Below are 17,516 nucleotides of genomic sequence, written 5' to 3' on the forward strand. Positions count from 1 at the left end.
GTATTGAGTTCCCTTAATGATTTATAGATCCACTGCTTGGTTGGATTATAGAACCGTTATTCTTGGCCAAAGCTGTTACGATCTGGTGTAAAATACAACACTTTCATCATCAGTGACAGACAGTGACAGCCACACAATATTATTGAAAACTGGGAAACGCAATCAATGCTTGACAGTGCTACTGTTGCAAAACACAAGTTCAGGTCCATCAATACTTATGTGCATTATTTATTGATAACTGCTAGAAAGTCAGAGTTCACAGCTATAATCAACTGTACAAGCCAAGGTGGATTGTTGTTAAAATGTTGAGTTGAAAATGATGCTTCTGTTTTCTTAAGATGTCTTTCTTAAAGAGTTATTATTATTATTATTATTATTATTATTATTATTATTATTATTATTATTATTGCCTATTACAAGAAGCAATAGATTTTGTTACTACAGTTATCATAGTTTTTGACTAAAAGCTGCCATTATCCTCCCAATTGTTTATTTACAGTACAAACGCTACTGACCACTCTAACCTTGAAAAATAGCTTGCATCTTACACAGCATCCTTTACTATATTTGTATAAAATATAGTTATATTCAAAAAATAATAATAATAATTGAAGGTATAGCTAAATGTAATCTGATGCCAATTATATCCAATACAAACCATCTTATACAACAACATTTTAGAGGGCTGTATCACATCAATACTATATATATCTAAGAAAAACTAGAAAACTGCTAGCCTTTTCTTCTCGTTTCTCTGCATCAGGCTTACTAGCTCACAGTCAGGATGTTGCTGTTGACTTTGATGACAATAAACAATGTGAATGTCATTACAAGCAATTGGTCAGGTGTACACAGTTATCCAAAAAGGTCATGAAGATCAAACTGGATGTTTTCACGTTGTTGTTGGTTTGAGGAGATAAACAAACACTAACTGAAAACCTGTTGTGAAGAACCTCAAGTTTTCAAAGCAAAATAATACATTTAAAATACAGTGTCTGGCTCACATCAAACAGGACTAACAATGCATATCTTTTGGTTCCTCACTGCTGGATTGTTTTGGCTGCACGGGAGTGTGGGGGAATGTACATGGAAGCTATTGGGTGTTTAAGGCAGGAAGTGACCTCATATAAAAGCGACAAACAACCCAGCGAAGCAAATTAAACAGTTGCAACATACCTTGTGACGTCATTTGTGGAAACATGAAATAACTCATTTTCTAGGGCGTCTGAAACCAGCAAAAATGATGCAATTATAGTAACCCAATAATGCTGCTGTCCCACTAATTAAATAATCAAACCCAGGCTTGTGTGGCTGTCCTTACTGGGCATAGCAGCTTTGTGCACACACATGTATCTTTTTATATGATCACAGATACATGAATTATCAATTTACTGTAAAAACTGTTATAGCGGATTGGAAGAATGGAATAGGACACGTTGAAGTGATCTTTATTCATGAGCGGTAATGGATTCAAATAGGGATTTTGCAATGTATTTTCCCTGACCACAGCACAGCTAAAGATACATCTGTCACATTCTTTTTGAAACAGCTAAATGTATTGCAACAGCACCCTCGTGCTACTTTCTGCTGCAAGCACAGCGCAGATAAAACACAACATGCTAAATCCAATCCAACAATCTGGCCAAGAACCAGGATTTTTACAGTTAAAGGTAACAGTGATTCATGGAGTCAGATTTGGAATCAATTCTAATGACCAGCAAATCTAACTCCCCTGCCGCAGCTAGAATCTGCAAGACAGTCTTACAATGTCTCATTTGTTACCGTGACAGACAGATTAAAGGAATGTTTTAACTAATTATCAACACCCACAGCAGCTTTAACAGCACAGTTCCAATAATACAGGGGGGGGGGGGGGGGGGTACTTTTAAATTTTTTGCAAAGTACCATTAGACTTAAAACACAGTGAACATTTTTCTTTCAGGCAAATAAACCCAAATGTATTTCTAAACCTGTGTATACGACCCACATGGTTTTGGACACGCTGTTCCAATGAAAAATACAATGCAAGCCGGTTCATACGTAGAACATATTTTCTATGCAGGTTTAGTATGCCTGCAGGGTTCAAAACAGTAAAGGATTTCATAGTCGAGGACTGGTGGGCAAAGATCTCAAAACATCCGCCCCATTAATATCACATTCGACTTCCCCTGCTCAGCACTGGTTCCTAATTAAATACAGGTGTGCTTTCCTGTTGCAGGTGGGATGGATTATTTTTAAAATGGCAGTGTATCGGAGCCTGCACCTGAATATGGAAACACTGGAATCAACTCAGCTACAGCCACAGAGGCTGTCAGTTTAATGTATCCAAGTCTTACAGTGTAATGAAAGTGTCCTGCAATTCGCTTTAAAAACCTCACATTTTAATGCAAGTGCATTATTATTATTCTTTTAGTAGAATAGCATTCAAAATCAGACACTATGGCTATGCAATTTGCCTGCGTTCCTGTGCCAAGTACTGAGTGGAAATGGTCCACACACTAAATGAATACAAACACAAAATGACTTAGGTGTGTTCTGAATTTTCTAAAGCACTGCAGGTAGATTTCACATTTACATTAATAGTCTACTCACTTGGCACATATGTCACTTTAATTATGTACCAGGTTCCTCTGTCTTTCTCTCCCTCTCTCTCATGTGTCTGTACGCATGCATGAGCATCAAATATACAGCAGCTATAAATAGAAAGCGACAAAGAATCTGTATTACCAAAAAAAAAAACCTCACACTGTACATTAAAAATAAACACTAGTGCAAGAAGCTCTACAGCACAATGTTACCTGCTGGTTAATATATGTTCATTTTCCAAGTTGAATTAATAACACAGAAACATCCATTTCTTGTCTTGATGTATATACCCACTTAAAGTGGCTCTTTCCATTTTACACTAGACACAGTTTAAATAATAAATATAGCACAGCTATCTGATCCACTTGCCTCCACAGCTTCCAGATCTTATCAAACTGGCTCTCTTTGCCAACAGCAGCACTGTGTTTGGCCAATACCATCACTGCAGGGAAGTTTATAATGCTGTGCATAGCTTAATTTGATTGCCTTGCTTGTGTCACCATCAACTAAAGAAAGATACAAGTGTTGGAGAAGCAATTAAAAATATCTGTCTTTACCCTGTCCATAGAGTGTATGACCAGCCAGGACTGGGTAAACGAGACAAGCCACTGGGTTTTATATTTGTTCTGCAAGGTCACATGACCATTCCTCCATGATCAGGGCCTGATATCTGCAGTCTAAAATATGAACCAGAGACACATTCTGACAGTATTCCTCATGAAAAAAAAGCAGTAACATATGCAGTCGTGGATTCAGAAGCATCTGCCAACTATTTGGTTTATATAAAAGTCTTCAAGACCTGCTGTCTTTCCCAAGGATGCTATTTGCTGAGTGTGTACTATATATTGTATTTTTTTTTTTTGTCCATACACTGCATGGCTCATTGAGATACACAATATGGCTCTCGTAAAGTATTCCATTTACAATCTGTTAAAGCAAGTACAGACAAAAAAAAGTGACATGTTTATTAAGCAGAAAGCTGAAGCTGTCTATTACTAATCTGCTCTTATAAGGCAACACTTTTTTTGGGGGGTTGTGGGGGGGGGGGGGCTTGAAGAACTCCCTAGTAATCAGTATGGCTCATTTAGCCTACACAGTTGTTCATCTCTGCTACAGTAGAACTCTTTTCCTCACCATTTGCCTGCACTAACATCCACTCCTCACACACACACACACACACACACACAGAAGAACATGGAGACAGACACAATGGCTGGCTACAGTGACAGCTTCTCGCCGTCACGCCTCTGTTCCATCTGCATCTCTGAGCCATGGCTGTCAATCTAGGAGCTGAATGACTTCCCAGATGACAGCGCCCCCCACCCTCCCCCGATTCTCTCGTCAGCTGAAGCGACTAGGTGACCTTTTCCAGGCTCAGCAGCTGCCTACTTCTTCATTCCATCAGGCAAGAAAACAAGTCCCTCTGGGTAACTACCCTCGTTCAGTACTGACTGCAAGTCACCATAATCACCATTTATTAGCAGAGCTCACCCCTGTCGTGTCGGAGTGTAAGGAGCATATTTAAGTGATTATTCAATTAGTGCCATTAACACATTACTAGTAGGAATGTCATGGAATGCCAGTCACAGCACTCTGATTTAAAACCGAGGGCATGTTTTAGGTAATTGTAAGGTAAGATGCAGTCATTCCAAAAACGAAACATTTTAAGGTTGGGCTTAATTACACTAATATGCATGAGCTCTTTTTAATGCATGTGTCACAGTTCATCATCACATCCCCATTAGCACGGCGCCATGGCACCACAGATATGACCAGAAGTAAAACACATTGTACTGGATGATACACTTTTCAACATGACTTTTTTTTTTTTTTTTTTTTAAATATGTAAATACAATTGTGTATCAACTATGAAACCTGCAATTTTGTGAAACCTGTAAGGTTTACCATTTTAACAATTTTCACACATGAGCAAGTAATGTAATCTGAGGTCGCTTAAACATGCTTAAATTGTTTGTTTCTCAGTTTGTAACAAAAAACATCAACAAATTGAAGTTAGTTTAAAAATAAAAATAAAAAAAACCTTTGTGCTGTCTCTGATGCAGGATCCTGGAAAATCATACAACCTCAATACAGCAGCAACAGGGTTACATTTTGAGGCTTAAAAAATATGTAAATCAGTTTATGAGATGCAAACAATAACTGTACTGAATCTTCTATAAACGTTTTCCATACACTCCTTGCCTTCTGTTTCAGGCTGAATTTAGGTATAATCCCAATCAGTTTGAAATATCCAATTACCAAAAGGTGTTCTGAAAGCTTCTAAAAAAATAAAATAAAAAAAGCCTGAAAATTATTGAAGGGGTTATCCAAGGTGTTTACCGCTTAGGACTTTTATAAAAGTAGAAAAATATTTCAAAGAGAGAGAGCCATCTGTCCGTAGAGAGCAAAACAGCTGGTGAGAGAAGAAGCAAGATGTCGGTGGTAAGAGTGACAAGATGGGAAATGACAGGAAGCAGCTTTTCACTCTGCTACAAGCACAGGAAATGTACCATCCTTGTTCTGATGCATCAGAATATCCAGATGCTGTTCTCTTCTCACATTTACATACTTCTGTTGACGTTACATTGAAAAGCTTTCCCTTCACGACGAACAAAATCCATCTCAGCGGTACCAACAGGAGATATTTAAGATGGTTTCTTTTTTTATAAAGAGGCTGTGTGGTCCAGTGGTTAAAGAAAAGGGCTCATAACCAGGAGAGCCCTGGTTCAAATCCCACCTCAGCCAGTGACTCATTGTGTGACCCTGAGCAAGTCACTTAACCTCCTTGTGCTCCGTCTTTCGGGTGAGACGTAATTGTAAGCGACTCTGCAGCTGATGCATAGTTCACACACCGTAGACTCTGTAAGTCGCCTTGGATAAAGGCGTCTGCTAAATACACTAATAATAATATAATAAAAAAAAAATCCTGCACAAGTGTCTTCAAAGCACATGAGCAGCATTTAAAAAGCTATCAGGCCTAGATTGTTGCAATTTCAGAAGCTGGCTTTCAATGGTTGTTTTCTACAAAAAAAAAAAAAAAAAAAAAAAAAAAAGGACAACAAAAGCTATCTTGTCTTTTGCCTTTAATGCAAAAACTAATTATAGCAATTGTCATGTAGTTAGAATTCAGAATCTATTTCAATTCCCCCAAGGCATTTAGACACAGGTCATGCTTTCTGAATTACACTACTTGTGTAATTGACCATAAGAACAAAAGGTGGCCTGACATGGATTGATACTAAACAGTAATAGCTGTGAATGTATTGTCTATTTTTCTGTTGCAGGAGCTAGAGGCAACATTATCAGCCTTTTAATCTGCTGAATGGTAAACTCTTTAAAAACTGCTGACCTCCAGGCATGTTGGAGTCAGTTATATCTCCTAAACATTTAAATTTTAATATTAAAAACGTTTAAACATTTAAAAGATATTTTAAAGTTGGTAACCACTCAGACAAACCATCTTGAGATTAAAATAGACAGAAACGGCTTGTTAAAACTCTATGCGGAACAGACTGTGATTAAACACTGAATATTAAATAAATTGTGTACACGGTTCAGTAATTGCTGTATGAACATGATATTTGACATGCATATTTATGATAAGGTTTAGACTAAATTCTAGAAGTTTAACACCTGGACAGCTTTTAAACATTTCAACTTTAATATGGCCCTATATCATTTTCTTGTGACGAGTAAGACAGTGAAACTATTAAGGTAGTGCGATTAGGGTTGACTTTTTGTAAAATGAAAGAGTTAATAATGATTGCTTATTGATTATGTAATAATAATGATTCCCATCACTACAGTAGAGTATGAATCACTGCCAGACAGATTGGACCTTCCCTCCAGGTATATAGTAATGCAGGGCTAGGCTGAAGTACCAGGACAAAATACAGTCACTGCTTGGAGTATGGAAGTCACTCAGTCATTCAAAGCGAGAAAAAAGACCAACCAGAGCTAACAATGCAGAAAGGTATGGAGATTTAGGCTGATGCTATTGCAGCATTACAATCAGAAAATGTATTTCACTCAATATGAAAGGTAGGTGTTCAATATAAAAGTACACCCAAACAGCTTTGGTAGACTTAACAGCTACAATCATCTCATCAAAATGTGCAGTCGGTATTGCCTCATGGTCATTCTAGTTTTATGTCTCGTCTGTTATCTGCTTCCTAAAAAGAAATGTAAGTTCACAAACCATTAAGTCCCTTGCCACTTCCCCCACAGGCATTGATGTGAAAGATCTACTGATCTTTAGAAAAGCAGTCCATTAGACGGAATTCACTTAGTTTCTTAACATTGAAATCCACTTACGGTACACACACTGTTGATGTAACGCACTGGGGTTAGAATTCTAAAACAGTAAAAGCTTGACTTGCATGAGCAATTTATACTGTAGTATCACTTCATACAAAATAGTATCATATCATCAGCAATTTAAGGAAAACCTGCACATGTAATGGAGAGAAATGCAGCGTTAACAATTACAATTATGACAACTGGTTGCTGATTGATTAATCCTTCCAGCCAGCTCACACAACTCGCATTCTGTGAAATGGGACCCTGTACAGTAACAGTAAAACCTGTGTAAACAGTCGCCCGAAATAAGTGGTCACCAGCACTTAGCACCAGAAAAACCTCTAGACCAGACTTTGACAGTGACAGTGGCAGCTTCATTAAGTAGCTACCTGTCCTGTATCATATTCTGTGGCCCATTAATTCAAGTAACACTGTAATGATGTATGTATGTATGTATGTATGTCTGGTAACATTTTAAAACTGAAGCAGTTTAATTCTGGGGCCTCCTGTGCACCCCTGTATCAGCACTCAACTATTTCTGATTCTACAAACTGGTCCCTTTTGATGCCTATTTTTACATAAAAAAGCTGCAGAATATTGAAAACGGTGAATAAGTAAAGGGCCTGTATACAGGACTTGTACAATTTACAGTCAACATGACCTAACAAGTGAATTAAACTGATTAGTATCGAATGGTGTAACACTGAGGGAGCTCTGTAGTTAGCAAGCCCTGGTAAATAACAATCTAAGCAGAAACAGTGATAGAGAACACAGGTAATAATTTCAAAAAGGGTTGGGGGTTAAGGGGTTCATTTCGCAGAACATGGTTATTTTTTTTTTTTTTTAATAATTTAGTCGTTGCCAATTAGTTTTTTTATTATTTTCTCCCCAATTTGAAATGCCCAATTATTTTTTAGGCTCAGCTCACCGCTACCACCCCTGCGCTGACTCGGGAGGGGCGAAGATGAACACATGCTGTCCTCCGAAGCGTGTGCCGTCAGCCGCCCGCTTCTTTACATACTGCGAACTCACCGTGCAGCCGCCTCAGAGCTACAGCGTCGGAGGACAACGCAGCTCTGGGCAGCTTACAGGCAAGCCCGCAGGCGCCCGGCCAGACTACAGGGGTCGCTGCTGCGCGGTGAGCCAAGGACACCCTGGCCGACCTAACCCTCCCTCCCCCCGGGCGACGCTCGGCCAATTGAGCACCGCCCCGTGGGAGCTCCCGTCCATGGTCGGCTGTGGAATAGTCTGGACTCAAACCGGCGACGTCCAGGCTATAGAGCGCATCCTGCACTCTAGCGAGTGCTTTTACTGGATGTGCCACTCGGGAGCCCCCAAAACATGGTTATTTTTGTACTGCTTCCCATGTACGGATGCCCTGAACTGTATGGTGCAAAACTGATATCTCATGCATATGAGATCATCCCCTTCATTTTTATTTTTAATCATGTGGTTCAGGACTTCCCTACCCATGCAGTAACTTTTCAAAACCAAACCCACAGTGCCGCAATTTAATTTCATACTAGCAACAGTACAGTAACATTAATATAATCTAACACAAAGCATGCCTGGCCTGTAAGGACATTGCCAAGCCTTGATTCCAGCAAAGGGATGGATTGCTCTGAAAAACAATTCCACCACAAGCTTGCTTTGCCAGACAATTATACAAGCTTGAATTCAAACAGAAACTAATTGTTTCCCTACAGGGTATAAGCATGTGATCTATCACTGTAGAATCTAAAGCATGCCCACAGCTTTGATACTATGCCAGCTTCTGATAGGTGATCCAGTGCTTGGAATTCTGATAACAGAGAGCTTATTGAAAAGCCTAGATATAGGTTCGGCCTACTTCAGGTTAGAAGCCACCAAAACTATGAGAACTATCCAAGTGACCAGTCACTAGGGAGAAACTGGAGCTCGATACAACATCAGAAAGAGGCAGATAGCTGATATTATCTAGGTTTTATCATACAATGCATCTTCCTCTATTTCACAGAACCAAATAGTACAAAATCTCAACTGGGAATGCTAAACTTGCTTGAGAAAAAAATGTTTGCATTGGGCAACATTCCTTTATATACCCGATTTCAATTACTAGAAACCCATGCAATACAGCACTTATAAATATCCAACAATATTATAAGATAAACACCCTAGATCCAAGATACTCAGCCACAATCTCAATGACTAAAGCGTGTCCAGTAAACTCATTCTGTTCTTTATTAAAATTATTTTGCATCAGCTTAGTACTGTACATTCTTCTTCAATGCACCCTACTGGGAAGACATGATTAGTGGTCAGTTTGTTTACGTGATATGACTATATTTAGCGATAAAAAAAAAAAAAGTGTTTCCCCGGTTTAGCAACTTAAACATGCTAAAACAAATGCTTAAAGACACATGTATATCCAAACATCACTGATGTTACAATCAACTTGAATTAGGAGGATGTGTCAGGTCAACACAGAAGTATCAGTTAGCTGGTCTGGCTACATTGTTACACCTATAAAAAAGCATAAGGAAAACATACTGTAAACATAAAAAAAAAAAACAATGTACAATAAATCTCAACATAACTCATTAAAAGGGCTTTTCTGACGGTGTTTAATACACTAATTGTATATAAACAGAAGTCCCATTTCTGGTAGGTTGAGTTTAATATGATCGGAGTCATTGTTCAACTGAGAGACAGCCCTGGAGCTTGATCTTATTTTAGCTTGCACAGGCCTGCTGCACTGTGTGCGCATCGTTGGTAGAATCTGTTTACAAACTGAAAACACCACAGACAGAAGGTTCAATACTTGATCCTGCAATTACCGTACTCTGTCATTCATCCATAACTATTAAAACACTCAATAGTGCAATGCGTTTTGAAGACAAAAACCTCTAGTTGAAACATTTCTCATTGAATTTAAATTTATTTTAGTATTGGCATTTAAAAATTCTGTATGCTATCGTTACAAAAACATGCACAATACATTCAAGGCCTAATACAGAAGAAGCAAAGCCCCACAATGTAATGCCCAATATGTACAGTTTGAGCAAGCTTGTGTGCGGGCTGCGGTGGGTATTACAGTTTCCTACTTTTCAGCTACGCTTAATCTCATCCTGGATGATCCCCAGTTGCAGCCCCTGGTTTGACAGATGTTTACAAGGGGGTACAACGTTTGCTCACAGTGAACATCTGGAGTTTAAGATGGGCAAGTAATCCCTTCAAATCCCAGACAAAGCATTCAAGAATTTAAAAAACGCCAGCGTTTAAACACTGGAACTCCAGTGTGTTGCCAGGATTCATCTTTTCTTAAGCCTTTTCTGAAAGCAATGTTTATGTATTAAGTGTACAGAGTGCAATATATTCCATTAAATATTTGGCTTACTATTGTATGTTGTTTTAAGTCCTTTAGAGAGGTCATGGGTTCTGTTGAGATATCATCATGTTTCTCTACATCTGACTTTACGTGACTTTGAGCTTGTCGGGACATTCTGGGACTCAATAAGCTTCACCATTCAATTTAAATCATGTGACAATGTGACCTTTGAACTCTGCCAGCCCCACCTACTCTCTGTCCATAGAATGTGCTTGTAGAGTATGTGGAGCTGGCAGAACAAGGGCTTGTTAGATAACGTAAGCAACTTCTCACTGTCTCAGTTTTATTTGCCCTTAAGGACGTCCAGGCAATACTGCAGAGATAGATTGCTTGTGGGGTCATGTCAGAAGAAGCGATGTTAGATGTACAGTAGTACTGGCCCACAGCTACAGCCCTGCTGTATTACTTACAGGAGCTAATCTCAGGGAGCATATCTAGAATCACATCATATGCAGCTCCTAGATAAAACATATTGATATGTACAGTGAGTAGACATTTTAATATACAGTACTAGTTTTCTGCTTTACTTTTTAATTGGGGGCACATTTGCTGTCCTTTTTCTCATTTCTAAAATATGTACAAGCACGACGGAGGAATCCTGCGCTGAACAACAATTTAAACCCCTGTGCAACACAGTGTCATGATACCCACTCATTTCAACATATTTTAGTTAGATAAGCTTTTCTCATTAGAAATGGAATGAATTTAAAGGCTGCCATCTGGGCATCATAATAGAGAGGATTACATGAGAACCAAAGGTCTAAGAAATGTGTTCTTTGCATATGACCCCTTTCCATTTTATTATCTCAGCTTCAATATCATTATTGTTCACCGAGCCACAAAGAGAGTCTGTAGAAAGCAAGGCTCGCCCACAACTGCAAGCTACATTCTACTTTCCCAGGCCACATCAAACTAATTTGTAGACTCCAAGCACAAAATATTATGTTTTGGTTTGCTAATTTTATTTGGTGTTTTGAGTATCTAGCTGATTGACTTGAATGTACTGTGTGAGGCTCTGTATTGATAATGAATTATGTTAGTTCACTTGTACAACCTCATCCTTCACTAACTCATTAGGTCATGTGTTTAGAGTGCTAAAATCCTCTATTCATTACAGCGAAGATAATGCAATAGAGTTTTTCAAGGGGGATCATATCATACTGTACAGCGTTTTTTGTATTGCTTGTTTGTTAAAGTACAAGAGAGATTACCAGTCATCACACAGGTGAAGTAATTAGGATGTCATAGAGGCTAGAAGGTAAAATGTGACAAGGTGGTTAATGTCAAAGGCGAGAAAACGAAGCACATGCATGTCCGAAGGCTGAATCCAGTGTTTAAGGTCATTTCCTTTCTATATTGAGCTGAAAGCAGTTCTGTCAATCAGCACATTATGATGGCAGCCACAGTGCACACACCGGGATTGAAAGTGAAAAACGCACTCTTTATCCTTTAGGAAGAGAATACAATCAATTTTCATATGAATCGTAAAGGTCTGCTGGGAGAGGAGAGTACCGCTTTTATTAATGTTGACATTGAAGTCTTTGTTTTGCAAGACTAATCTCTAAATGATAACATTCCATCACAGAGACCTGTCCTAAAGATAACAAAAATACAGTCTCCTCAAACATTTGCAGCTGCCTGAGTCTCATAAAATCGGGAGAATCACGTAGCGCGATTCTAATCGATTATTGATAACAACCGGTATCATGACATTTCTTCATTCTTTTTGGAATGTGTATTGTTGTTCGCATTTAATATCCACTTTGGTTTGCTTTTAGTCTTTTCATTACTCCCAGCACTGAAGCAGGACCTGTTTTGTCTGGTGATTTTACTTTTTACTGTTTAAGCTTGTCTTGAGACCGGAGATTCAGAGGCAGTCGGTGTTTGTGTCTTTGAAATATTTTTTCATTCTATTAAATATTTCTCATTCTGTAATGAATAAATCACAAAACTGAAGAATATGCAGTCATTGCATTGCAATCACAACGCAACATTGTCTAAAAGAATAAAGATTTCTTATGAGTTGGCAAAAGTTTGAAGACCGCAAGTATACCTGAACAGAAGGATATTTGACACCACTATCACCCAACTTGAACAGCTGTGTATACCTCTTTGTAAGCAGGTTATTTGCAGACTGCAAACAAAATGGAGTTGATAAATAATTTGCCTTTTGGAACTGGCAATGTTAACACAAACTAGGTCCACTATTTAAAAGCGATTCACATAACTGGTCCAAAACTGAGAACATCCCCAATCTATCTCCAATGTGCCTGCTACTTGCAACCCAGAGGTTTAACATGTGTATGTTACTCACACCCCAGAGGCTTTCTCAAAGTCACTACAATTACTATCCAGGTCTTTCCTGGAGGAAACGGTTTGGCTGTGGAAATTCCTGACCACAGCTATTGACCTTCTTCATCCAGCAATCAAGGATGCACAATTTAATACCACCGTGTTGGCAACAGCGTGCTGAACACAACTTGGCCCGTACAACCTCGAACATTGCGTGGCTTGAGCAAACTGTGCTTCCATGTCTGCCCTGGGAATGTAACTGTAGACTGGTGTTTTGTATCACAGGAGACCTCAGGCTTGGCTTCAGTTTTTGTTTTGACACGCGTATTGGTATTGGTTCTCTGAGGTGTCTCATAGTTTGCTCTCAGTTCCACAGACTAGATTCTTAACGTGGAAAGATGCTGTGCCAAGTTGCATTAAAACTGAAATCACCTGCTTCCAGAACTGGGAACTCAAATGCAGAACATAACAAGGTGAAAAGTTACAATATGGTTATATTGCACTCGACCAGCTAAGGGTCCCATAGAGTAGCTAGAATGCAATTTACCTTACTGCTCAGCTACACCTACGCATGTACTTTCCTGATCTGATTTGGCTTTGTCCGCTGTTTTGCTTCCTCTGTTTCCAATTCAATTCCTCAGGCGAATCTGACCTAGGAAGCAGTTGGCATCAAAGGTCACAGAGGACTGTGTTGTTTTGAGTCCCTCGTTACTTCAATTGTTTAATTCTGTTGCAGCATGTACATCATATTCTTTTTTAGATGGTCTGTAACTACTGTACAACAGCACTCACTCTCTTCAAAATCAGACCCACAAACGGTGTATATTTCTACCTTGCACTTTGTGTCTTTTGAATATGATGACAACAGTGATTGGATCTTGAGTTTTCCTTACTACCTGTATATCTACAAAGCAAAGACCTCCGAGTTGCTCATCAACACTGTGTGCTTGTGCCTGATCATCAGTTAAGGGGCCTGCCACACTGTCATTCAGTAATTCAGCACATTGCACATAACTTCACATCCCAAAGCACCCTGGGAGGATCAGGTTATAAAATAACCATCTCCGTTTCTATAAGAGCAGCGGATATCAGGAAGCCCCTGCTCGCCCTCTATGTCTCTCCTGGTTCAGGACAGTAGAACAAATTCAATACCTGCCTCACAGGGGCTACTTTACTGTGTGTTGAGGTAATTTAACAACCTTTTTACTTAGCAACATAAGAAACTGCTGAAAGTATACAGAGACCAGTTAAATAACATCAACAACAAAATAGAAAATATACACAGAACATTTAAACCACAACACTGCTGAGAAACTCGATTGTTTGGATTTGGCAAATAGTTTTCATTGTTCTGTGCACATCTTCCCAAAAAAAAAAAAAAAAAAAAAAAAAAAAAAATTGATATGCATGAATGTAAGATGAAAGATATGTTTCCTAAATAAATAAATTGATTGCAACGACAACTGAATAACTGAGGGCTACAACCTACAGTACCATTTAAACTAGCGTAATTACTGATGTTCTGTTATAAACCATGCAGTTTCAATCGACCAAAAAAAAAAAAAAAAAAGAAATCTACCAAGTGCCTGCTGATTCAGTAACACCTCTTTCAAGGCTTCCCTTTTAGAATGCAAATCCTACATTTTAATCATGAATATCATTCTGGACATACCTTATTAAAAATGCATATCTCACCCAGTCTCTAGGACTGCCTGTATGGAGATCAGGGGTGAAGCCTTATAACCTGCTGGGGGGGAAAAAAAAAATGTACTGACTTACCTTCTCGGCATAATTGAACTTGACATAGAACCAGCTTGACTTGATCATTGTCTCACCTCCTGCCTATTCAAAACTCAGCCTGCTGTGGGGATTTTTTTTTTTTGTTTGTTTGTTTGTTTGTTTGTTCTACTGAAGCACAGACGCTCACTGAAATTGCACAGAATAAATGGATTCGCCTTGTTTTATTCGGTATCCTCTGTCCTCGCTGTCTCACTCAGATCTTGTTGGAGAAGCTTGTGTTTTCTGCATGAAAGCCCTGGCTCTGTGTGGCTCTGTCAGCTTGGCTGTCTGACAGAAGAATTCCTCAAATGGACTTCAGCTGCGTTCATCACAAATGGCACATGTCAGTAAGCCAAGAGGCTGGCTTCAGACCTGGCTCAGTCCCAAAAGGCCAGCCTCTCTCTCTCTCTCTCGCTCTCTCTCTCTCCGCACATTGAAATGAATAATGAATCCCAGCACTTCCCTCCAGACACAGATTAACACCTGGCTAAACATTATTCTGACAACACACTACCCACAGTGCCATGCATTTTAACTCTTTCACAGCCACAACAAAGAACAACCTGAAATGTACAGAAAAAAAAAACTTCCTTTCAGAAAGCATACGGATGCTATTGAACATAAACCTTAGTGTCTCTGCTTAATATCACACTAAATCTGCACAGTAACATTTTAGTTGGCTTTCCCCCCATACTTCTACAAAGGTGCCTCAAGGTTTTTACAGCTATGCATGTGTTTTTAATCTGCTTCACCACACTTTCTGTACCTTAAGGGTAGTAGTGATCATATTATTGTCCTGAAAAGACGTTCTGTAGTTAGTTATACAAGCACTAATCTTAGCCTCCCTATGGAAAGGTAAAGGACTCCGACAATTAGTGCCAATTGTGGTGGTGAACCGTGCTGCAGAATACATCTATTTGTTTTTTCTACTACAGCAGTAGTTATGCAGTTCATAGAGTTTACACATAATCCCTTTGGAGTCACCCCGATTCCCAATACTGCTCCATACATCTTGGAGGGTCGTGTTTAAACTGTATCACATCTGCTATCCCTGAGAAAGTATTTTCAAAATGAGTTAGACGTTGGTTTATCTTTTATATTTGAACTACAAGGCCATATGTTATTTGACCTACTCTTATTTTTAAACTTGACAAGCCTTGGTCCATTGAAAAAGGTAGACAGTCTGAAGTCTTACTTGTTATTTTTAATCCATCCATTACCATTTGTTACCATTTTTTAACAAATGTTGTCAAAAAGAGACTATCCCTTAAAACTGGTATTTATAAATTGATTCTACAAGCCAAAAACAGCAGTAGCTAAAGTCGTCTGAAATCCCTGCATGTTTTCGCAATTGTTTTTTCAGAGATTTGTCTAATCTTCCTTATCCCAAATCCTCTAGATCGCTCCAGTAACCAGAAAAATAATGTACTGCAACTACATGGCTGTTTTACAAGAAGTCACAGAAGTTCAGTATCCATCTATTAATCTAAGGTTCTGAGTTGTGTCATAAATACCGTTTTCCAGGAACTATAGTAAATTACATGCATGTTATAGATTAATATATGATTATGTCATACAATTGGTCCAGAAAAAAATACATAACCATAATGTACCTATATATCTTTAATTTAATTTTACATTTTTTGTTGAAAAAAGGCCATATGAGCTCATTTACAACGCCGTCCAACAGCAGCAAATTACAAATCACATAAAACACACTGAATACACATTTCAAACTATACACAACATCATATTCTTCATCATTTTTTCAGATAATGAAACAACACATTTTTTAATTGACGATGGGAAGTCTCGGAGCCAAGTCCCACCGGCTATGCATTCCAATCTGAAGCTGCAGCAAAAGCAGTTGGCACTTTTTACCAACGGTATTTTTAAACATTTGGTACCACACACATTTCGTACGCTGTAATCACAGGTAAACTCCTGGAATAGACTGCTCAAATAAAACAGGCAGTTTGCTAAGCGCCCCTTTAAAAATAATCTGATTCCAGTGAAAGTTCCTTCTATTATCAGATGACAAGAAGTTTAACCTGGAATACAAGGTACAGTGATGTTCTAAAGGAGTACACTGAAGAACACATCTACAAATCCTGTTAAACAAAGTATCAATCTTCTTCAGCGACTCCTTACTAGCAGTAAATCACATCATTGTAGTCCAGAATAGGAAACATAAGTTGCTTAGCTAATTTAAACCTTGATGTAAAATTTAAGCAATGACGGTGGCCATACAAGAATCCGGGTTTTCTCCCAGTTTTACTGCATATTTCTTTCATGTGTTTTTCAAATTTAAGAGTTGTATTGATATTGACACCTAAGCACTTAAAACTCTCTCCAAAGGTGTATATATAGGTACATTATGGATGCCATTATAGTTTTCTCAAAATGTAACAATTTGGCTAAACAACTTCCTATTATTTGTTTAGCGGTGTCTGTAAGAGAGATCCTAGTAAAATGTCTATGCTCTTCTTGGGATAACTGAATAATAGTCATATCATTCTTTCCATCATTTTTTTCCCCAACTGGAAGCGCTCAATTGCTGGCGGTCCTCTGGCTAGTAGCCAGAGAATGGACAACAGACTATAAAAAATGGACTGTCTGAAAACATGCTGGAGGGGTTGTTGAAGTTGGTATGATGTGGCAACCAAGTGACAGACAAGCAGCACACATGGATAAAGGTTTCTTATACCGACTCCCAGGTTTCATTTCCTCTGTATATATAATTATGTCATTTGTGATTTTAATACAGACTATACTTGGCTATGGAGTGGGTATGAGTTACTGAGCTCTCGCCATTCAAAATCCAGCACACATGCTTTCTATCAAAGACAGTTTAGTAAGGCAATATTAGGGGAAAAAAGCAGATCGGACCCAAATGATTGCCATCAAACACAGGACAGTCCTCCACTGAGCTGTGGCTGAAAACGGCGATCCCACATTAAAAGGTTTTGACGTTACTAATGAAATAATGGCGATAATGAACTCGAAAGGAGGAAAATTGTTCTGTCTGCATTTGTAGGTGCTAAAAGTGTGTTATTGGTGCATTGACATCAGAACTGACACATGAGATTGGAAATCAGTCACAACAAAGCGTTATTAAGCTCTTAACTTGACTCCCGACACCTACAGCAATTACAATTAACTACTGGAGCTGGTTTTGAGAAGTTGACAAGGA

The 17,516-nt window shown here is 38.7% G+C and overlaps 1 protein-coding gene across 13 annotated transcripts in view; it reads right to left on the reverse strand.

The window, feature by feature from the left end:
* LOC117429727 (autism susceptibility gene 2 protein-like) overlaps positions 1 to 17,516 on the reverse strand; it is a 287,630-nt gene that overhangs the window by 196,423 nt on the left and 73,691 nt on the right. The window contains exon 1 of one of the 13 annotated variants that reach the window (XM_058998110.1): positions 14,324 to 14,613. The exons of the other annotated variants lie outside the window; for them this stretch is intronic. Coding sequence (XP_058854093.1) covers positions 14,324 to 14,371 — 48 coding nt within the window. The 5' untranslated portion in view covers positions 14,372 to 14,613. Of the gene's footprint in view, positions 1 to 14,323; positions 14,614 to 17,516 lie in introns of those variants that run through there. 13 annotated transcript variants of the gene reach the window in all.

The sequence above is a fragment of the Acipenser ruthenus genome, chromosome 24 (assembly GCF_902713425.1).
Source record: "Acipenser ruthenus chromosome 24, fAciRut3.2 maternal haplotype, whole genome shotgun sequence".
NCBI lineage: Eukaryota > Metazoa > Chordata > Actinopteri > Acipenseriformes > Acipenseridae > Acipenser > Acipenser ruthenus.